The sequence below is a fragment of the Protopterus annectens genome, chromosome 3.part1, assembly GCF_019279795.1.
Source record: "Protopterus annectens isolate FY-2018-M chromosome 3.part1, PAN1.0, whole genome shotgun sequence".
Lineage (NCBI taxonomy): Eukaryota > Metazoa > Chordata > Ceratodontiformes > Protopteridae > Protopterus > Protopterus annectens.
Genome location: NC_056732.1, coordinates 1,234,924,714 through 1,234,948,030, shown reverse-complemented (window position 1 = coordinate 1,234,948,030; position 23,317 = coordinate 1,234,924,714). Strand labels below are relative to the sequence as shown.

The 23,317-nt window shown below is 40.5% G+C and overlaps 1 protein-coding gene across 1 annotated transcript in view; it reads right to left on the bottom strand.

Moving 5' to 3' along the window:
• The window catches only part of CPT1A (carnitine palmitoyltransferase 1A), an 849,468-nt gene that overhangs the window by 309,721 nt on the left and 516,430 nt on the right, over positions 1-23,317 (bottom strand). Inside the window, exon 11 of the mRNA XM_044067299.1 lies at positions 16,882-17,070. Coding sequence (XP_043923234.1) covers positions 16,882-17,070 — 189 coding nt within the window. The remainder of the gene's footprint in view (positions 1-16,881; positions 17,071-23,317) is intronic.

Genomic DNA, 23,317 nt, shown 5'->3' with positions numbered 1-23,317 from the left:
TGTATGCTGTCGGCAAAGCTGTGCAAATCCAGCAATTCGAAACATTGAAAGTCTCAGCGTACACATATTTAATTGCCTGGTAAGTGTTGAAGTTTGGATGCCAGTTTATGAGTAACGCTTCACGTTAGTTCAGTCTGTGTGGCTGGGAAAAGAAAAGGCCACAACAAAAAGATTATTGTCACAAATACAGTTAACAGGATGATTATGCAATACTGCTGAGGAAAGGGTTGTTCTGCATTCTTGTTTCTTCTGGAATCTATCATTTTTGCTCTTGGCATGTAACAAGATTTTTGTCCAGTTCAAAGTTTTTAACTAATTTACAGTGCGTCAGGTGGATCCAAGAGGCATGCTCTGCGATTTTAACTGCAGTGGGTGTTGACAAAAGCACTTGATATGGACCTTCCCACATCGGAGACGCCCAGTTTTTCTTCTTGGCCACCTTCAGCCAGATCCACACTCCAGGGGGCACTGCCACTTCTGACGGTCTGGTCCGTTCTTTATCTAAAACAGAATTTAACTGCAACAAATGTTTAGAATTTAACAAATTATGCATATACTCTGCTAATGTACTGTCAGCTTCCTGGTCTGCGGGCATGAGAGATTTCCAGTGAGGCATATAGTAATATAGTAAGTCCTTCCAAAGAGTTTTTCAAAAGGAGTCTATCCTTTTGCATTCGGAACAGTTCTCATGCTCAACAGTGCCGGGGCAGACAGTACACCCATTTTCTCTGCGTTTCTGCTACTAATTTTCTTAGCTTGCTCTTTAAAATCCCATTATGTCTCTCTACTAGCCCTGCTGATTGAGGGTGATACGCACAATGATTTTTTAGGGAAATGCAAAAATGTTTACTTAACTGCTGTATGGTCCGATTCACGAAGTGTGTGCCGTTGTCACTGTAGATCCTTTCCAGAAAGCCGAATCAAGGGATGATTTCTTTAACAAGAACTTTGGCCACCGTCGTAGCGTCTGGATTTTTAGTCAGAAAGGCTTCCACCCATCTGGAAAACATATCTACAATGACAAGACAATACTTCTTATTTTCACATTTATTCAACTCGATGAAATCCATACAGATAGTATGAAACGGATACGGTGGTGTAGGGAAACTCCCTTACTTGGGCTTTAACGCCCCTTGTGCATGATGTTTATTACAGATGTGGCATAATGAACAAAAATTTTTAGAGTAATTTGCGAATCCATACGTCGTGAACACTTGGTTCACCAGCTGTACCATCCCCCCTGTTGAGACATAGCACTGCCCATGGCTCAACAAAGCTGCATATCTAAACAAATTAGACAGCAATATTGGTTTCCCTTCTTTAGAGATGTACAGCCCTTTTTCGAGAATTGCTCCTCGTTTTACCCATCTTTGTTTTTCAGTTTGCGTAGTAAGTGTTTGCATTGTCTTTAACATTTCTAAGTCTAAAATCTAAGAAGGGTTGTAATTCCTCATTCAAAATAAATACTTCTGAAGCTGCCTGCTTTGCAGCTGTGTCAGCTCTCGCATTACCTTTTGAAATCCTGTCCTGTTGCTTGGTATGATCTGTGCATTTACAAATAGCTACTTTCTGAGGTAAATGAATAGATTCTAAAAGATCTAAAATAAACTGTGCATGATTGATTGGTTTGCCAGTAGATGTCATCATTCCTCGATTTTTCCACTGTTGCGCAAAAACATGTACAGTAAAAAAAGCATACTGGCTGTCAGTAAAAATGTTCACACATTTACCCTTTGCTAAGGTACATGCCCGTGTCAAGGCAATCAATTCTGCTGCCTGTGCAGATAAACTATGTGGTAAAAATTTCGCTTCTATAATGTCTGTGTCAGAAACTACTGCATATCCTACTAGGTTCTGTCCTGCAGGACCCCTTTTGCATGTGCAGTCCACGTAGTATGTCACCTCGGCATTATCCAGGGGAACATCCGTAAGATCTTTTCTAGGCAGTGTCTTTTGCTCAATCACCTGCAGGCAACTGTGTGGTGTGCCATCTGCAGGGGTTGTGAGCAAGGTAGAAGGGTTCAAAGTTGTACATCATTCGACTGTCATATGAGGTTGGCTCAACAATATAGTCATACAGGAAAGATGCCTAGCAGGGGAAAGATATGCTACCTTTTCTTGCAGTAAAATAATCGCGACTGCATGAGGCACTCACAATGTGAGAGGGTGGAACAACACTACTGAGGCCAAAGCCTGTACTGCCATTGCAGCTGCAACTACTGCTTGTACACAGTGAGGTAAAGACCGTGCCACTGGGTCCAGTTGTGATGAATAATAAGCAATAGGGCGTTGTTTTTCCCCATGCTGCTGTGTTAATACTGATGCAATATAACCTTGCTTACAATCTACAGTTTGGAAAAAACGTTTATGATAGTTTGGTTATCCCAAAACTAATGAGGACGCTATTAACTGTTTCAGTTTGCAGAAAGCAGATTCTGCTTCTGGTGTCCATTGTAATAAATCTTGTGCTGCCATAGGCTTTTTATAAATCAGGTTAGTCAATGGTGCAGATTCCAAAGCATAGTTTGGAATCCAACTCCGACAAAAATTAGTCATACCCAGGAAGGACATCATTTTCTTCTTGGTAGTGGGTTTTGGTGCTTGCAAAATCGCTATTTTTCTGTCCTCATCTAATGTCCTACCTTCCTTGGATATTACATATCCTAAGTATTTAACTTGTTTTTTCCAAAGCTGCAGTTTATTTTTGTTTACTTTATGTCCTTCAGTGGCTAAAAATTGTAATAGCGCTATTGTATCTTCTTTACAATCTTGCTGGGTGGGGGACGTCAGCAGGATATCATCAACATAAAGCAAAATCTGACTACCTCTCGGTGGGGCAAACCCCGCCAAGTTGCTTGCCATTTCTTGTGAGAATATTGTTGGACTTTCACAATACCCCTGTGGTAGTCACGTATATGTATACCTTTTCCCCTGAAACGTGAATGCAAACCAATGCTGACTGTCAGGGTGTATCGGTATCGAAAAGAATGCATTGCTGATATCTACCACAGAAAAATATTTCTGTTAAGGTTTTAAATCATTCAACAGGGTGTGTGGGTCTGGCACCGTAGGTGCCCTTGGCATTACTGCATCATTTACAGCTTGTAGATCTTGGACCATACGCCACTCTCCATTCGCTTTCTTAACAGGAAATAACGGTGTGTTACATGGTGAACCAGGAGATTCCACCAGCACCCCTTCCTTAAGTAAAGCTGCTATAATAGGTTTGATTCCTACCTCTGCATCTTTTCTTAAGGGATACTGTCTCTTTTGTGGTCTAAATGCTGACTTTGGCGTAATAGTAACTGGTCCCGCTGTACAAATAAGTCCTACATCAGATTTTCCTGTTGACCAGAGATTTTCTGGTATATTCTGTAAGGCATTCTCTTCCTCCTTCAATAGGAGTGCTAATCAGCTGTCCTTGCTAGACTGCAAGTGTACAGCTGGGTGGGTCTGAGTTATCCAATTCAGCTTCTGCATTTGTATTCCCTGTTCTGACAGTTCTGACTCTGTCTGTTTTTCCCATCTCGTGACTTTTTCTCCTAGGTCTACCCATTTTACATTCTTGTCCTTAGTTAAGCTAACATGTGGTAATCGATTACATTTACAGAGTGCAAAGAACTCCTGGGGCAATGAACAGCTGACTACACTGTTCCCTTTTGTGTCCCAGTATAGACTACGTAATACCAATCTGTTTGCACGATTTCTAAACAATTCTTGCTCATATTCCTTATCAGGTCCTGGTGTATTACAATAATACAGAGTACAGTGCAACAAATGCTGTTTATCAATGTCAAGGGAGGGGAACTTGCTGATGGCTACGTTCATCAACTCTTCGGTCACTGCCCCTGGACCAGTAGTAACCAAGTCCTGGCTGTACCAATAAAACATTTCACCCTCCGGTTGTACTGCAAAGGTATCAATTTGTCGCTGTGCTTCCATACCCTGCATAGTTGGAACTACTGCTATATCAAATAGCTGCATAAGGTCTCTGCTCAAGAGGTTTACTGGGCATTTTGCAGACACAACAATTTTACTTTTCTGGGTCAATCCTGAAACAGCATCAGTTATCACAATATTATGGGAGAGGGGCTCCCGATACAGCTGTCCATTAGCTGTTTTCACTAATATGTAATCAGGTGACTCTGAATTCTCTGGCAGTTTGGAGGGATGTACCAGGGACCGTGATGCCCCTGAGTCACACAAGAATCTGACTTCCCTCCCTTCTACCAGGAGTGTAACTTCTGGTTTTGTGTCTGCTAAATAGAGCTCTAAGCTCAATAAAGCCAAATTCAATATTTTATTTTCTTCACTATCTGCGACTTCTTGCACTTACTCTATTTCTTCTGTCACATTCTCTACTCCCTCTATCACATTCTCATTTGTCCTTTCTCTGCTATCCCCCTTATAGTGATTCTTGACCATCATATAGTCAGTCCTCACCCTCCTTATCCTCCGTGGTTGCCTTCTATTTTTTCTTGCAATCCCTTGCCAAGTGTCCTTTCTTACCGCATTTAAAACATTCACCCCTTTTCTTTCGCCCTTCAAAGTCCTCTGATCGTTGATCAGATTGTTTGTTTCCCTGGGCATTTTTCTTGCCCTTTTTCCCAGACTGTACTACATATACTTCTGCTCCATCTTCTACAGAAAATACTTGGGCTTTCTTTTTCTTTTTGCTATTAAAATGCCTTTCGGCATGTCTAGCATATTCAAGCAATGACTGTAATCTGCTTGTACGATGATCTACCATGTGTTTTGTAATAAAGCTGCTTATAGGTGCAATACTGCCTTTCAAAAATGCATTCTTTAGCTGCTGCTCATATGGGGAATCGTGTGTCTGATCTTCAGGAACCTGCATTCCACAATGGTTATTAAAACATTCTAATAGTCTGGCATAATATCGGTCAATAGCTTCACCTTCCTGTTGGATGCACTGATTAATGCAAGTCCAGTCTGCCCTAGGCTTCCATTTTTCAGAGATTCGGTCTGTAAGACCTTTCACTCTGTTGTCTAATTCTGCACTGCTATGTGGGAGGAGCCTGAGCGCAATATTACGGGGATTCCAGTCGCCACTAATCATGTGCCAATCTGGTCCCATAATTTGTCTGACTACTTTTTCTACCTCTTCTCCGTTTAAATTATAACTTAGCCTCATCCCTTGTAAATCTTCTAAGAACTTTCTAAAATTAACTTTTGGATGGGAAATTCCCTCAGTGGCTTTCCGGATGTCTTCCGGAGTCCAGGGTCTATACACTAGAATAGTTGAGTCCTGACCTTCTTGCCCTGCCTGAGGATTAGGCACTTCTATAAGTGGGCACATTTCTTCTTCACTCATAAATTGTGAATTTCTGCCCATTTGATATAACTCAATGTCCCCTTTTGAGTTTCCAGCCCGTGTTCGAGACCTGGTCTCGACGTGATCTCTAATAAACGGTTTTGCTTTTGTAGTGTCTCTACTCATAGTGACAGCAGGATATCGCAGGGGTGGACTAACTCGTTCACTTGCCTCATATTCTGGTAAGGGAGGCGGAGGGGCTGATGCTATTACTAAGTTATTGTCCTCCTTATCTAAAAACATTGCTTTTGAATTATTACTCTTTTGTTCCCTTCGGTTTACTTCCTCGATCCACCTGTGTGTGCCTGAGGAATTCCTAACTGACGTTGCTTTTTTACCTGACCTCTAGAATCGGTTTTAAGCTGTTTGACAAGTTAGATAAGTGAGGATTTTTCTAGTTTACCATCAAATTCATACTTATTAACCCATTTTGAGTAATATTTAATATTATCAGCATGCTTTGACTGCATGTATTTTGTATCTTTGGTTAATGGCCGATTTTGGGACCTTTTTGTACAATTATTACCCATTTTGTTCTACCCTTTTAATCGTTACGTAACACCTTATTTTTAACGTGGTACCACGGATGTTTTTATAGTCTCTTCAGAATGACTGCCTACCTACTCTGTTTCCTTGATCTACGACAAGACAGTAATCTTTCTGTCCCTGACTTATAAATAAAGTCTCTAACAGAACAAATACAAATCTAGTCCCTGATCTAAAACAGAAACAGAAGGTAGATTCACCTTACCTGAGCCTTCGTGATCGATCACCTGGTTCGACTAAACCCATCCTTCAGTCGCAGATCAGAAAGTGGCTGGCCTCTTTTGTACGACAATTCAGTCGGAGGACTTTTCAAATAAGAAGAATAGATGTGGTTTCTTCCCCGTACAGTTTCAAGCCACCTGGCCTGTCTGATCTGAGGCAAAGTGAAGATTTCCGGTCCGAAGGACCGATCTGTCAAAGGAAAAAACTTCAAAGGCCAATACACGTAAGGTTCAGTTAAGGCACTTTAATGTACTTGCAGCAAGGAGACAAAAGCATGCAAATACAAGGATTTGTCTAACTACTAACAGGAAGTATGTTCATTCTTATACTATTTTACAAGACATGGCCTTCTAAGCTGACGTAACCAAACACAACTTTCAGTATTGTTCTACAGCAGATGTTACTCAGATTTTCTGCTGACATGACTAGATTTGTGAGAAACTTTTCAGAAAAACAACCTGGCCTTGGTGACCATTAATCCGTTTACAAGCGTCTATTGTACAGTGTTACATTTTAAGGTACTTTTCTAATACAGATACAAGCAAATGCTGATTGCAGTTCATATTTTTAAGCAGGCTTTGTACTAATCATCTGTAACTTCTACAGCTGTGTATTTTCTCATGGCACAGCGGAACTTCTTGTCTAAGTTTCATACAAGTAGTATTGTTCTATTCATTATTTTCCTAAAGCAAGCAGAAATCACCTGCTTCTCAGTAAATTTCCAAGGCATAAGCAAGATTTTAGCTAACAATACAAGGTCAGAAAGCAACTGCAGTTTGTACAGATTTATGCAGTATGAAATAGTATAAATGTGCTAACTCTTTCCCAGCTCTAAATGCACTAAGCATATTGCTACTACACACATTAATACATATTTTTCTAACACTATGCAATGCCTCCCCTACCCGAGTAGGGAGGCATCTGTGGTCATCGGGGCAGGAAGGATAAGGGACAACCCAGAAAATCATCCAGGGATTGAAGCCACCAGAGAAGCGAATCCCGAGTCTATATTAGAGAAGCGAATCCCGAGTCTATATTAGAACACCGAACGTTCAAAATTTCGAGTGTTCTAATATTGACCCGTTTTCAGAGAATGCTGAAAATATCGAAGAAACAGAAAATCAAATTTTTTTCCTAATGAAAGAATTCGGTTGTCCGTTTATGTTGCTTCGGTATTTTCAGTGCTTGGCGGAAAGTTACGGGTTGGGTTCAGGTAAGTGTGCGACTGTGGACGTGAGGGTTAGGGCGGGTTAGGTGAATTAGGGTTAGGGTGCGGACGGACGTTCGGGCTTAGGTTAAGGTAAGTGGATAGTTAGTGATGTATGTATAGTTTAGTGTAGGGTTAGGTGTAAGAGTTTTTGTGTATGTGTGTGTGTGGATTGCTGTTTGTTTGGTGTGCTTGTGTTGTGTGTATGTGTTTTGTAACAGCAAATTTTTTCCCTAGGAAAAAATTCGCTGCTCTGAATGTTCGATGTTTTAAATTTTCGATTCATAGGGTTTGATATTAGAACACTCGACATTTTGAATGTTTGGTGTTCTAAAATAGACCTGCGACTCCCTGCAGGCTCGAGACAAATGAACTGGATGGGATAAAGGAAGATCTAGTAAGGACCACTGGACCGCTAGAGTCCACTGAAGAACCCTCATATGCAGACGAGCTATGGGGATGAGGGTAATCGTGGCCACCATGGACCCCAATGCCCGAAGAACTGATTCCGCTTGGGGCTATTGGGTCTGAACAAAATGTACAACACATGATGTCTAAGGTACTGATGTCTGTCCTGGGTCAGAAAAATCTTGCTCTGAATTGTGTCTAACCAAACTCCAATAAAGTCTAGAGGTTGAACTGGATCTAACAGGGACTTGTTGAGGTTTATGGTTATGCCCATCTGATGGGTGGTTTGGAGAAGGAGATGATCCTTGGCCTGGCAGAGATGATACCTGGTGGGGTGGAGAGGAGCCAATCATCCAGGCAGGGGAAGACCTGGAATCCATGCAGCCGCAGGGAAGCCGCCACCACTGCCATCACTTTGGTAAACACCTTGGTGGCGATGATGAGACCAAAGGGTAGTGCTCTGAATTGGTAATGACTGGCCCTCAGCCAAAAGCGGAGGAACCTCAGAGAGCACCTGTCCATTTTGATGGGGTAGTACGCATCCTGGAGGTCCACAGAGCACATCAAGTTGTTCTTCTGCAGAAAAGGGCAGAATGGATTGGAGAGTGGCCATCTGGAATTTTGTCTTGGCAACCAGCAGGTTTAGGGTTGAAAGATCCAGAGCAGGTCTTAAGTCCCCTGTCTTCTTTGGCACTAAAAGAACCTGGAACAGATGCCTAATCCAGACTGGTCTGGGGGGACAGGCTGGATGACTCATTTTTTTGAGCATCTTAGAAATTTCCAGTGCTCTTTCCTCCCTTTGCGTTGGTGGAATGTGGGAGGTGTTTGGGCTAGATTGGTCTTTGAATGAAGGGACTTGAATATCCTCTCGATATGATTTGCAACACCCAACGATTTTCTGTAATTGACTTCCAGGTTGTTGGGTGTAGTGAGAGACATCCCCCGATCGCCTCCAATGATGAGCAGTTGGGCAACCCTTCAGGACTGCTGTGCAGGTCTGTCTGGGAAAGAATTCTGAGATCCCTGGTTTCTCGGACCCCCTCTGCCACGAAGGTGGCACCTGTCATATCCCTCTCTGCCTCTGGGGCGGGTGAATCCTGAGCGCCATGGAGATAGCCTTGAGACTTCTGTAACCACATCTTCTTCGCCTCTCGCTGATTCTGGGAAAAGGATCACTGACTGGTTGAGAATGAGATCCCAATGGCAGACAAAGTCTTCCAGTCTTTCTCGCTCTGGACCAGTGTGTCTCATGCAGTCTTTCCAAAAAGAGTGGAACCATCATATGGGGCATTAGTGAAGGCTCCTTGAAGGGCTCCAAAAATGCAAAAGGCTGGAGCCAAGCATGATGCCTGATGGTAACGCCTGTACTAGCTGCTCTAGTGGTGCCTTCAGTAGCATGGGACAGGAGCCACATAGAGGTATTGGAAACTGATGTGAGCATGGCCATGCGGGCAGAGAACCCCTTCTGCTCCTCTTCCGACATGGAACCTGGGGCAGACTCAGCGACTTCCTTGACCAGGTCTTGCGAAAGTCTGACCGGATGTGCCATAATAGTTCAGTGCACGCACAGCAAATGTGGCTGAACCATAGACCCACATTCCAAAATGGTCCATGGCCCAGGACTCTCGGTCCGGTGGATGAATAGTAGAACTCTCCTGAGCGAGGCCTTTCTTGGTGGTCACCGCCACCACCATGACATCAACCAGGGACCCCTTAGACCATTGCTGTTTGTCCGGCAGTGCACTTAAAACTCTAATCGGGGCATTTGGGAATGGGTTCCACCGTGTCGGGCTCCTTCCATGCCAGAGATGTCACTAAATCCACAAGTGGATCCAGAGGAGGGGACACCCAGGAGGTAGAGGGTCCTGGGCCAAATTCCTCCAGAAACACCAGCTTGTCCAGGTTGGGTTTTTGGACAGACCACCGTCCACACTGGCAATGGATTTCCATGATGTCTTCAAAGAAGACATCTTCTATGGGTAACAAAGGGGAGTCCTCTCCTTCCTCCAAATCGGTGTCTTCTGTGAAGGACTCTGGCAGGGAGTCCAAGTGCCTCCTTTTAGACATATGTTTCCAAGTAGCCTCCTCGGGGGGGGTTCTGTGGGGAGGACTCGGTTGGGGAAACCACTCCCTGAGCTTGTCCCAGTGCTTGTGTTTGTGCTTCTTCCCATCCCACGCAGGAGGAGGTCGAGTCCCAGAGGCTGGAGCAGAGGAAGCAGGAGCAGCGGTTGAAGTTGAAGCAGGGGCCGCCAAGGAAGGAGGCCCCCGAGGATCAATTTGTTCCTCCTATCAATGCACAGGGGTTGAATCCCATGCAGATCGAGCAGGTGTCCAAGTGAAGAACACTAGAAAACACAAGAGTTTATGAGAAAACTAAGATAAAAGTAGAAAAGGACAACAATTTTTGAAAAATTACTCACCAGGAACCTGGAGCAACAGACCCTGATGCTAGTTAGATGCAAGGCAAATGAGATTTGAAGGGTGGAGGGAGATGGTGGGCATTATGGGTAGGGGAGGAGCTTGGAGCTCAGACTTTCTGCTAGAAAATGCAGCAAATTTCATCTAAAGAGGAATTCCTGAAAAAGTCTGTGGCTGTAGTAACTGATGTAGTGGAATGCGCCTTTGACTTGCTTGGAAGGGATTTATTTTGTGAAGAATACGTAAAGAAAATACAATCTGATAGCCATCTGGAAAGGGTTATTTTAGTAACCTTTGGTCCCAGTTTGTTGGGAGTCGAACAAATAATCCTTCAACCTTTTTAATGGTTTTAGCTTTTGGAGATAGAATCTGACCTGTCTATGCACATCAAAGGTAGAAAAAAATACTCTCTCCCTTGTTTGAACTGTTTGGAAAGCAAACAGGCATGTCAATCATTCATCCAATCAGGATGATGGCAAGCGAGATCTGAGGAGAGTAGCACCCAAGGGATATATGGGAGGGAAAGATCGTAAATGCGCTTGAGAGCTTGGTAACTAACAGTCAGATTAGATGGACAAGATGATAAGAATCTACACATTTTGTTGTGTTTATTGTATGTCATGCAGGAGGAGACAATTTCCTCTGCCAAAGCATGTGTGAAGTTAAGCTTAAAAATGGATGGGTGGGTTTTCCTTAGTTTCCGAGGCAAGGGGATGAAAGTTTTAAAAAGTACAGAAATGTTTTTTGTACCCAACTGTACTGGAACCACAATGCAGGGAGAAAAGAAACCTAACGGCGGAGTTAAAAATTTCCTTTAGTCTGCAGAAGTAGGGCCTACAAGTGGAATTCAGATCAGGCAAGGAGTTATATGTGACAGATAAGTTATGAAGAGCTTATTAATTGGAGAAGCCTGAAGAATGTGTGGAGATTCTTTACGTAATACCACAGTTACAATGACAAAAGAAAAATAATTTCCAAGCTGCACTAACACTTAAGAAATAAAGTCTGAAAACCAGAACATGTTATCAGAATCAAATTCAGATATGGCAGAATTAATCATTCATGTCATTTTCACTTACTAAAACACCATTTGCAAGTAAAGAGTATATGCATTTCTTTCTTCCCAATTTGTTGGGAAGAATATTATAGCTGTATTATGTTTCACATTTTGCTCTTTCATAATTGTACATCAGAAATTGGTTTTGTTTTGTACGAAGTTTCTTGCTTGCAAAACACAGAAAGTATGCATTCCTTGCGTATAACTCAAATCTCAGTTTTTGGAAGGACATATTTGGCTTGAGATGGCAATGGTACAACCTGCAGTAACTCTAAAGATGCAAGGGAACATGACAAAAAAGTAAGTCCTAGACCCAATGAGTTGACATTTATTTTACTGGAAGTGGCCTTTGTAACAAACCACAGAAAAGTCCAGATGTCCGGTTTCTTTATAAGGCAAGGAAGCCTTTAATTTATTTAATGGTTTTGCTCTACATCAGAAAGAAAGAAAAAACATGGTAGCCCTGATAAAAATTAATTCCAGGTATACTGAAAGCCAAAGATAAACCTACGCTATGAAAAACATTTACTCTTTACCAAAAATCAAGGAGTACAAAAAAGTATTTATGTATATGTGACTGCAATAAGGCACCTGAAGCATAACTAATGAATCACAGTTACCCAAATTCACAATCAGAAATAAAATGTTTGCAGTAAAGAAATACAATCAAAAATATGTGCTGTGTCAGTAACCACTGAGTGTGCAGTTAAAAATCATTAACTATTGAATTTAAGTGTGTAAGACAGGTATTGTGCTTGATTATAAGCAGAAAACAAAGTCTAAAACACACAAAATGAATAAAATAAAGAACAAAAGTAAAACATGTAGTCTTCTATCACATTGTCTAAGATGGGTAACAAATGAGCGCCTAAGAGCCATGCTCTGTCTGTAGTATGTGTCACTGAAGGCAAAATAAGAACTGTAAGGCAAAACACCAAGCTTGCACACTGTGTAAATGCAAAACATTACTATAATGAAGACAGAGAATGATTTACAGAAAAAAATGCTTGTAAATACAATATAAATGTAGTTTGTGAACATAATTCAAGTAAACTTCATATACAGTATGTATAAAACAAAATGGCAGAAGACCTGAGAATAAAAACAGGAAAGAATGTCACAAGAATCTGCTAGAAGTCTGGAATGAGAGACTGTGTATAAACAGGAAATCTGTTGTGTTTAAGCTCAGCAACATGCAATATGTCTGAGTCTGTGTTCAAAAGTTTGGCTTTAAACTGTAACATAAGTCATTCTGCATGTGTACAGCTATATTTTAGGCACAAATTTAAGTCTACAAGACAACCAAGTTGTGACTGCACAAACATAACGTAGAAGCATCTTTTTAAGGTAGTAACTCTACAGACTTTGTTAAATTAATCTAATATTCCTGGTAAAGATGCATATGTAAGATTCAGGGAATTCAGGCAGAAAAACTGAAGACAGCAATATCAAAACATGGCATAAATATGTACAACATAATCAAATGACTAGTCTGCATCAGAAGCATGGTGCATTTGGGAGACTAGCCTGCATGTTGGCACTTGAGGTAATAGTCACTAAGGAAGTTGGAGAAATGCTGAATCAAAATCAATACAGAATAAGTCAATAAAAAGGCATAACTATAAAAAAAATTTTCAGGCAAAATATTCTGAGAAAAAACAGGGTAAAAATAATCCAAGTTCCAAAACAGAACAAAATGCCAAGTTCTATAAGCATCTATGCAGATGCAGGAAGACAAAATGTGAAGTACTGAGAATAGAAAAGCTATCCTAGAGAATTATTCTCATCAGGTTTTGGGTCTAGGATGCTTAAAAACAACACTTTGTATTAAGGTATCTCCAGAAGCTGTGCCTGCAAGCCATGCTTTGAACAGAGTGCCTGTAACCTGGAGAGAAAAGACACAGCAACAGCTTAAATGTATGGCTCATCTGGGAATGACTGAAGGCAACCAATTTAAAGCATGTAATATTGGTCAAGTGTACTACCAAATAGGAACATGACGTCAGATTAAAGTGTTTTGCTGACATTCAGACCTACTTGCAGCATCAGGGAAGTGATGCAGTACAAAACATTTTCCCAGCTGTTACTGCTTACAGTTTTGGTCTACTGTAATAAAAAACTTTGTAAGCTTTTTATTAAAACCTTTGTCCAAATAAATTTTAGCTATCCTACGGTGATGTCACTTTTGGGAATAGTGTAAAATGTGTCCACAGACTTTAATGCTGCTTCATCATGCATGCAGAATGCTGCGACCATTAAAGTCTATGGACGCACCTGACACTTTTCCTGTGTTGTTGTCAATGAAGTTAAAAGTTCATTGTTTACACTTTGTGGCATCACCTTAAAGAAAATGTCATGTTTAAAAGTTTTTGTAAAGCTAAAAATATTAGCAGATGGGGAGAAAACACTGGAGTGGCATTTTATGTACCACTTACCGGGGTAAGCTCATCTTCATCAGCAAATCATTTTAAGCTATTATTCAGCCCAACGTTATAAAGTTTGAAAGTGCATAAAGTAATGTGTAAGTGAGTTGCATCATTTCTGAAACACATAGGTCATCTTTTAACTGATAATGTGTTACTGCTAGATGCTGATAAGAAATATGCCACTGCAAATGCAAATTCCAACAGACAAGTCCACATTAATGTAATTATTGGGGGCAGTACAATGCTTATCCAAGATCATAGCTCACTTGTCAAATACAACAGCATCTCTAAGAATGCTACGTGAAAAAAAATAGATTCAGTTTGGAGTTGGTCAGAAGATCAAACTTGAAGCTTTGGACTACATAGGAGCCTCAAATATTTTGATGTAGCTTCACCTACAACATTTCAAATAAATGCAAGCCAGAAACAGCTAGGGGCAATACTACTGCAAGAGGGCAGACCTGCAGCTTATGGAGTGACAGCAGTGATAGATGCATGAAGTACATGCAGGGAATGAGAGGGAAATACTGGCCATAGTCTCCAGCTGTGACAACTTCCATGACTACCACATGGGTAGTACACTGAGGAAACAGATCACGGTGATATTGAAGTGTATTAACCCACCAGATGCGCAGTAGCAAGCCCCACCCAAACCCCGCCTGTGACCATTTTGACTGCACCGCCCACCGTTTGATTGAAAGATGCAACCAAAACACAAGCTAAGTTAGACTGATAAAAAGATTAGACAGGATTATATAGAAAATTCTGAAAACATTATATGTATATACGTATAACATAAAAACGCAGATGCAACTGATGTGAAATCAAATAATTTCTTTATTTCACGAAGTTAATTGGCATTAAGAGTATTTTTGTTTACTGTGTGGGAATATATACATGTTAAAATCTACGAAGTGTGATATAATGGTATGGAGAAGACAGTGCAAGAAGTAGTTGTACTTGGGTTAGATAGAAAGCAATTTAATGCAGGGTAGGATAATTAGAATTGCTGTAAAAGGAAGGGCCGTGTGGCCTAGGCTAATTGCAGTACTAAACAATTGTGGCACAGGTACTAAATATACTGTGCCACACCTAATTATGTTAAGTGCATTGGTGTACACATTGAGTCATTAAGAGAAATACAGCTATTCTGTGCAAATAAAGTAGCTCAAGTATCGGAATGGATATCCACTGCTTCAGTCCGTGGAGAAAAGCAAGGGATTATAAAGGTAAGCTTACATAAGTAGCGCAGGGTATGGCTGGCAGTTTGGGTGGATACAGGTGGTTAAACAACAGTGAGGGTTTGCTGAAGTAAAGGCAGTTTCTAGTTTAGGGACACCATACAGAAATTTGAGGAAGTAATTCGAGTAAAAGACTGTACAAGGTAGAGGGTGGTCTCCTAGCTGCTGCTAACATTACAGATTATTAGAAATTGTTCTATCTGAAATTAATATTTGAGTACAACTTTTTGTCTTGTAAATGAGAAGCTGCAAATCTGAAGGACACATTTGAGTGGCAGTTACTGAGGAGCATCTATTAGGTGTTCTTCTCTCTACAGGAGTTACTGCAGGTGAAGTTCAATGCTCGTGCAACACCTTTGTCTACTGTTTATGCTACATGACACGGATTTACCACTACATTTGCATTGCGTGTCAATCACGGCACATTGCAGCTGTTAATCCCCGCCCTCCGGCATGTCAATCATGGCGGGCAAGCCCATTCCTGCACGAATGCGGTGGTGGGTTAATACACTTCAATTTCGCCTAGATCACAAACAAAACAACTTCACAAAACCATTAAACAAAGCACCATCCTGACTGCAAAGAACATTGCTAATACTCCAAAAATATAATTTCAAAGTGCAGTGTAAACTGGGAAGACTGAAACAAATTGCTATTGACACACTTAGTGCAGCTTATGTGAATAAGTGCAAAGAACACTAGACAGAAATACATACAGAAGTCTTTTAGGTAGTGACTCATGTTCCAGTAAAACCTGAGAAACAGGAAGAAGTACAAATATCTAAAGACAAGGCCCAGTTGGTGTTGTGCAGCATTGAGAATCTGTTACACTGATGGTACTCAGCCTTGTCTAGCCTGTGGTCTGCTACCATAACAATAAACTAGATGAGCCTGATGCCAGAAAATGTCATAACTGCAGAAAAAAGCAAGTGAGAGAAAGGGGCGAGTCAAATGAAAACTGAATTAGACTTTTACAGCCCTGCTTTTTCTCTCTTTGTCCACCATGACAATATAGTGGAGTAATGCTTTGCCTAGGAAAGCTCTTAAAAAAAGAAAGATAATAAATGACGACTGTAGAATTTTAGAATCTTTTTCTTGCTTGGTGCTATTTGAAGAAACAATCAGACTGTACATATTAATGGAGACTGTCATGATAATCTATAACAGTACTTTTTTTCTGGAGACAAGTCAACTTTTCTACGTAAATATGAAAAAGCAGGGGAGGTACTAGATTATCATAACTAGCGATAGGACTATCATAATTAGAGACAGGACTATCATAACTAGCAACAGGACTATCATAACTAGCGATAGGACTATCATAACTAACAACAGGACTATCATAACTAGCAACAGGACTATCATAACTAGAGACAGGACTATCATAAATACTGATCACAGGATCCTCTTAGAAGAGCTCTTGTTTGTCACCTGTTAGTGGAACAGGGAAACAAACACATTGCTTCTAAACCTGCCACTTTAAAATCAAGGGGTTGGTTGGTTATACCTATCTTTGTTATTCCACACAGCCAGTCAAAACTTGTTATTCAGGGGAAAAAAGGAGAAATAACAGACTGCCGATTGGCTGAGCTGTATTACCCAAACAGACACCACGAGTGGGACAGAAAACCACTAGGAACAATTCAGTTATTTGTTTTTATGACTAGTACATTTGTTAATTTTGGTCTGCTAACTACTGTATAACAATGATCTTCCGTGAAGATTTCAAGTTCAGCCTAGGGGATACAAAAACGATATAAGAATAGTAGAACAAGACAATTATAAGGACAGTGAAGATAAAGGAAACGTATACTAGAGCATACAGCTTCATACATATCGTGGTCTTCCAAGTACAGGGTGAACAAATTTAAACATGTTATTTACAACTGAACATATATGGAGGAAAGGTAGGACAACAGATGCGAATTAAAGCAGAATTTGAAATAACTCACAAATACACAATGCTATAGGTTATAGTTTGTGATACATGCATTGTACTTATAAGTAGGTAGGCTTGTTACCTGTCATAACATTTTCCATGCAACAAAGATTTAGCGTAACTGTCTACAGATATCAAAGAACCGTCCTTCTTAGAGTACTGTTCAGTGTCATCCAAAGTGAGGAAGAATGCAGCCTTCTCAACCGTATCTAGTGCCAATTTATTCTTCCCATTACTGAAGAACAACTTCCGAGCATTTGCCCATGGTATTCTGTAACAAAAGAAATTAGCATGAATCCAAACTACCGAGAAAGACTTGTAACAAAAATATTAATCTGTGAGACAGCATAACATAGGAAACGTGCACTGTTCAGCCAACCAGATCTAAAGTAAATCTGGGCAATATGCATATTGCATTTTATTTTATAACTAATTACAGCTGATAAAATATTTAGTGCTGAATGGAAAAAGACATCTTGTTTATGCACTTACACATGGAAACCTTTAGACTGTAATTTTGTTTAACAGGATGGACTGTACATAGGTATGGCTGCCAGAAACAATTGAAAGATATCTTACAGCTGAAATAATGCTGAAATATCATACAATGCAGTAATACAGTAAATCTAAAAGGAAAAAAAAAACATTTTGTCACCATAAAAGTACAAAATCAAAATGGCTCACCATTTGCAAATATGTAATCAGTGGCCTAAAGATATTTATTATTTATTTAACATTTGTTTGCCAGGATAGTATGACTGGACAACAAGTGTCCGTTCTCAGTGCAGTCCTGGGGAGAAAAACTCCATAAGTTTACAGAGAAAAGAAACATTTACAAAAAAAAACATTACAGAGTAGTATCATACAGATTGTAGACTTTACAGCCGTTAGTATATAATAAGAGGCTATCCCCCCTTTTGGTTGAAAATACAAGTGTACAAAATATGCAACGAGAGTAGATAATAACCTGGTATGGTATGGTATGGTGCTTACTAAAATGCAATGATCACCTACAAACTTAGTTCTACTATGGTGAGTCAGCAGTTGCTTCTGCAAAGTTTTGAGCCTCAAAAATAGTACATTCAAATTAAATGGTCATATTTTTTCACTTAGTCTGGTCAGTTCATTCTGAACCAAATATAGCCATATTGCCATATAGCAAGCTCAGTACTTCTACTGAAATCAGAAGCCACCTTTCCAAGGATATGCTTTTGTTTAAGTGTCATCTCCCCTCCTGCCACACATGCCAATTATCAGCTTCCTAATGTATCACACATATACTCCCCCAATACAGTGGCTGCTTAGCAACAAAAGCTGAGAGCAAGTGCTAACTGCAGAACTAATCTTCTAGGAAGCTAGAAGGTATGGATGATTTTTCCATGCCCAGCAATCTCCTTGTAGCAGCCTAGCATACAGACTATACAATGCTACCTCAATGACCCATTTCAGCTTGTGTACATGAGCTGAATCACAAATACAGAAGAAACATGCAGTATGACAGGCAATATGCATCTCTCTCTGCTCATACAGGGCGTGCTGGAATACCCACCTACACAGGGTCTGGGTGATGTTGCAGCTTTGACTACCTCCCTGTCTCAGGATGGGGAAGCTGGCATCGGCCACTCAGTGCCACCTTTCCTGTCTGGATCCTCCAGTGTCATAACTGCTAGTCAAGCTCAGGTCACCTGGGTCACAGTCAGGGCTTTAGCCAGCAGTTCAGCCAATTAACAAAACAGGTAAACTAGTTACATTTCTCCAGAAAGCAAACAAAAAGCAAAACAATAACAGCTATAGCTGTAATGCTGTGGTAGTGTGATGAATAAGGACTGATATCCACAATGACTGATAAGGGAGATTTAAGGGGATTGATGACAAAACTGTACTTCAAAAAATAATCTGTTTATTTCCCAAAACTGGCCAGAAGGAAGTGTTTACCTAAAGTCTCAAGACTATTTAAAATCAATTGACTCGATGATTGCACTTTTACCTGCAAATAAATGTTTAACATACAGCTCCATCAGCCATGATTAAATCTTTTAGATGTCATATGTAGCTTAAGGTCTTGGAATATTTACAGTTATTAGTTGTTAATGACAGCATTTATAATGTATTTGGGTCAGAAAAGATAGAAGGGGATGATGCCCTGTTTATATGTGAAAGGAAAGAAGGTAAGCATGGTATATGAATGATTAACCTCAATGGGTTTTTATAGGTGTGTGTGTGGCAATCTTGTGTTTCCTCAGAAATTAATCACTTGCTCTCTCATATCAGAGAGCAACAGTGATTGGTCAAAAATGTTCTGTGCTGCTTCAGGGAGTTTCTCCTTTCCATAACATTGTGATATCATGGCGTTGGTATACATAATTTGTATGGGATGCAAGCTGGATTGGTCTCCTGCAAAAAAAAAAAAGGTTTTGATCTGCACCTTCAATATTTTGCACTTTCCACATTTTGATTGGGAACAACAGATACAGGAGTGATTGCAATTTTGTGTCTGTTGTGCAGAAATAGAGTTAGTATATATAGTTATTGCAGAAGTTGTGATTCCAGATGTGCCAGCTGAATGTAGACCAGTCTTCCAGCCTCAAGGTAATCCTCCAAATTTGGTCTTCTCCAAATACTCTGTCTGAATTCAGAACTCCACCCCAGAGTTCCACCCAGCACCTTACAGGTTATTCCTGTTCACCATATACTCTTTGGAGAACATTAATCATCCCGCATCTGATTTCACTTTCATGCCCTCTGGGAAATATAATTGCTGTTTGAGTAACTGCTGCTGCTATAATGCCAGTTTTCATTTCTCCTGACAGCTCATCTACCGTTCTACAACATACATACATATATATACATTCAATGCTTTATACTGACTGAATGTTTCACCAAAGCAGTGATCTAATATCCTGTTTTACTGTAACAACATTTCACTGAAATTAGTGTTCTAACAGAGGAGGATTTTGTAACAGTAGCATTCAAAATGTTGCTCTCCTCACTGTTGTGTCACCTTGAAGTTAGTACATGCAGAGTTGTAAGGGTGTCCTCACTGTTGTGTCACCTTGAAGTTAGTACATGCAGAGTTGTAAGGGTGTCCTCACTGTTGTGTCACCTTGAAGTTAGTACATGCAGAGTTGTAAGGGTGTCCTCACTGTTGTGTCACCTTGAAGTTAGTACATGCAGAGTTGTAAGGGTGTCCTCACTGTTGTGTCACCTTGAAGTTAGTACATGCAGAGTTGTAAGGGTGTCCTCACTGTTGTGTCACCTTGAAGTTAGTACATGCAGAGTTGTAAGGGTGGCCTCACTGTTTTGTCACCTTGAAGTTGGTACATGCAGAGTTGTAAGGGTGTCCTCACTGTTGTGTCACCTTGAAGTTAGTACATGCAGAGTTGTAAGGGTGTCCTCACTGTTGTGTCACCTTGAAGTTGGTACATGCAGAGTTGTAAGGGTGTCCTCACTGTTGTGTCACCTTGAAGTTAGTACATGCAGAGTTGTAAGGGTGTGAGGATGCAAAAGAGCTACTTTTCCTGCAAAATGCTGTGATTTTGTGTTTTCACTACTTTAAGTACTGGGATCATGGAACACTGCTTTATGTGACTTAGGAGATCCCAGTGAGATAAGGCTGTTACCTCTCCTCTTCACTGTTATGTGATCTCAAGGGGGTGAATCCCTTCACATCTGGAATGCAGGGAGCTTTCCTCCCTATAAAAACACTTTTATTTTTATCTCTTCACGGTTTTCATAGACTGGAACTTGATGCTTTGGTATGATGCTCTGAGAACCAGTTAAATGTCCGATGAGTACAGAGAGACAGAGAGAGAGAGAGAAATAGACACACACATATACATACATAAACACACACAGGTCTATATTACGTTATCAAAAAATGTGTTCATTGAACACATATTTGTCGACCAATAAACAGTGAAAACACTAATCTCTGAACGGCCACTTCGGCAAATTTTTTTTCCCAGGAGGAAAAAAACTCTTGGCCATTGTCAGGGATTTGTCCCTTTCCCCACTGTAGTGTGATCTCAGAGTTGGTATATTTAGTTAGGGGGGTGTGGGGGCCAAAGCCCTCCACTTTGTAGGGTTTGAAAGTTTGTTTTGCTTTTGTTTGGCCAAGTGATTTTTTTTTCCTCTGGGAAAAAAATTTGCTGAAGTGGCCGTTCGGAGATCAGTGTTTTCGCTGTTTATTGGTCGGCAAATACATGTTAGATAAACACGTTTTTCTATAATGTAATATAGACCCCATACACACAATACTTGCACTTATGTATATACAGATATACACACACGTGTAGGGAAAAAAAGTATATAGATACATATTTCCTTGAATGTCATTTTGCTGTGAGAAAATTTGCTATGGAAATGCCAGTGTAGCTGAACAGACATTTCACTGAAAAGCCATTTTGTGGAATAGCAACTCAAGGAAATCTGTATAAGTTTACAGACAATCACTGCTGATGCAGTTTATATTTGTGCATAAGCAATGGCTTACTACGTGCTGTCTTTTCTCTTTTCTCCATAGCTGTGTGGGAGTGGAGTTAGTACAGTTGAGCAGAAGGATGTCGGGGGGTGGGCACTTCTCCCCAAACAAAAATAAATCCCCTTCAGTTTCACTTGCTTTACATGATGTTTTCTAAGAGTTATTATGCACAAAATGAACACGAGTGATCAATGAAGTGATTGGTCAGTGAATTAGTCATACTGAGCTCTGATTCAACAAAATGGCATTATATATAAACACATATACAGATACATATATATATATATATATACACATACACACACACACACACACACACACACACACACACACACACACACACACACACACACACACACACACAAATAATCCAGACACACACATACAAACATACACATACCATACATACACTTGTGATAGTACAGGATGGAGGATCGTGCCAAACAGTGAAATAAAAGTCCCTCAAATGTTTGTAAATATGGATTTAGCTGTGCACATAGAACTGTTACAGTTAATCTGTTGTAAATAAAACACTGTTATACTAAGCATGTTTTTTTAAGAGCACAAACAGACAATTTACTTGATAAAGGTATTAAAAGCTGTAAAAATGGAGGGCTGGGAAAAGCCCCTGCAGAGTGCTGTTGGTCTTCTTGGAGGGAGATGTGTTGTTTGGAGCAGAAGACAGCAGACGAAGGAAGACAAGGATGAAGCCGGGGAGGATTCTTGTTACAGGTATCCAGAAGATGGGAGTAATGAGAGAGGCAAAGTAAGAGCAAAACACAAACTGACTGCAACCAGCTGCACTGGAATATAAAGACAGCTCATATGAACCAGCTGCACTGGAATATAAAGACAGCTCATGTGAACCAGCTGCACTGGAATATAAAGACAGCTCATGTGAACCAGCTGCACTGGAATATAAAGACAGCTCATGTGAACCAGCTGCACTGGAATATAAAGACAGCTCATGTGAACCAGCTGCACTGGAATATAAAGACAGCTCATGTGAACCAGCTGCACTGGAATATAAAGACAGCTCATGTGAACCAGCTGCACTGGAATATAAAGACAGCTCATGTGAACCAGCTGCACTGGAATATAAAGACAGCTCATGTGAACCAGCTGCACTGGAATATAAAGACAGCTCATGTGAACCAGCTGCACTGGAATATAAAGACAGCTCATGTGAACCAGCTGCACTGGAATATAAAGACAGCTCATGTGAACCAGCTGCACTGGAATATAAAGACAGCTCATGTGAACCAGCTGCACTGGAATATAAAGACAGCTCATGTGAATCAGCTGCACTGGGATATAAAGACAGCTCATGTGAACCAGCTGCACTGGAATATAAAGACAGCTCATGTGAACCAGCTGCACTGGAATATAAAGACAGCTCATGTGAACCAGCTGCACTGGAATATAAAGACAGCTCATGTGAACCAGCTGCACTGGAATATAAAGACAGCTCATGTGAACCAGCTGCACTGGAATATAAAGACAGCTCATGTGAACCAGCTGCACTGGAATATAAAGACAGCTCATATGAACCAGCTGCACTGGAATATAAAGACAGCTCATATGAACCAGCTGCACTGGAATATAAAGACAGCTCATATGAACCAGCTGCACTGGAATATAAAGACAGCTCATATGAACCAGCTGCACTGGAATATAAAGACAGCTCATATGAACCAGATGCACTGGAATATAAAGACAGCTCATATGAACTTTTTGTTAAGCTGTAAGACTTTATTTTATGAAAAACCTACAATTTTTTCATCTTTGTATAATGAACCACTTTGCTTTCTAAGACTGGTGTTCCTGCTACCTTTAATGATCTACACTAATGAACTGCAGCAAATATTTTAGTATGTTTTCTGCCACAGTCCTAAAGCTATACCTATCACTGCCAACATAAAAGATGCCACTTGTGTACGTGCAGTTTTATCCAGAATGAGAAAGACAGTTGTGTAGTGATGCCCATGTTCTTGGACAATACTGGGAGATGCACAGTTATCTACACTATAAAGAAAGG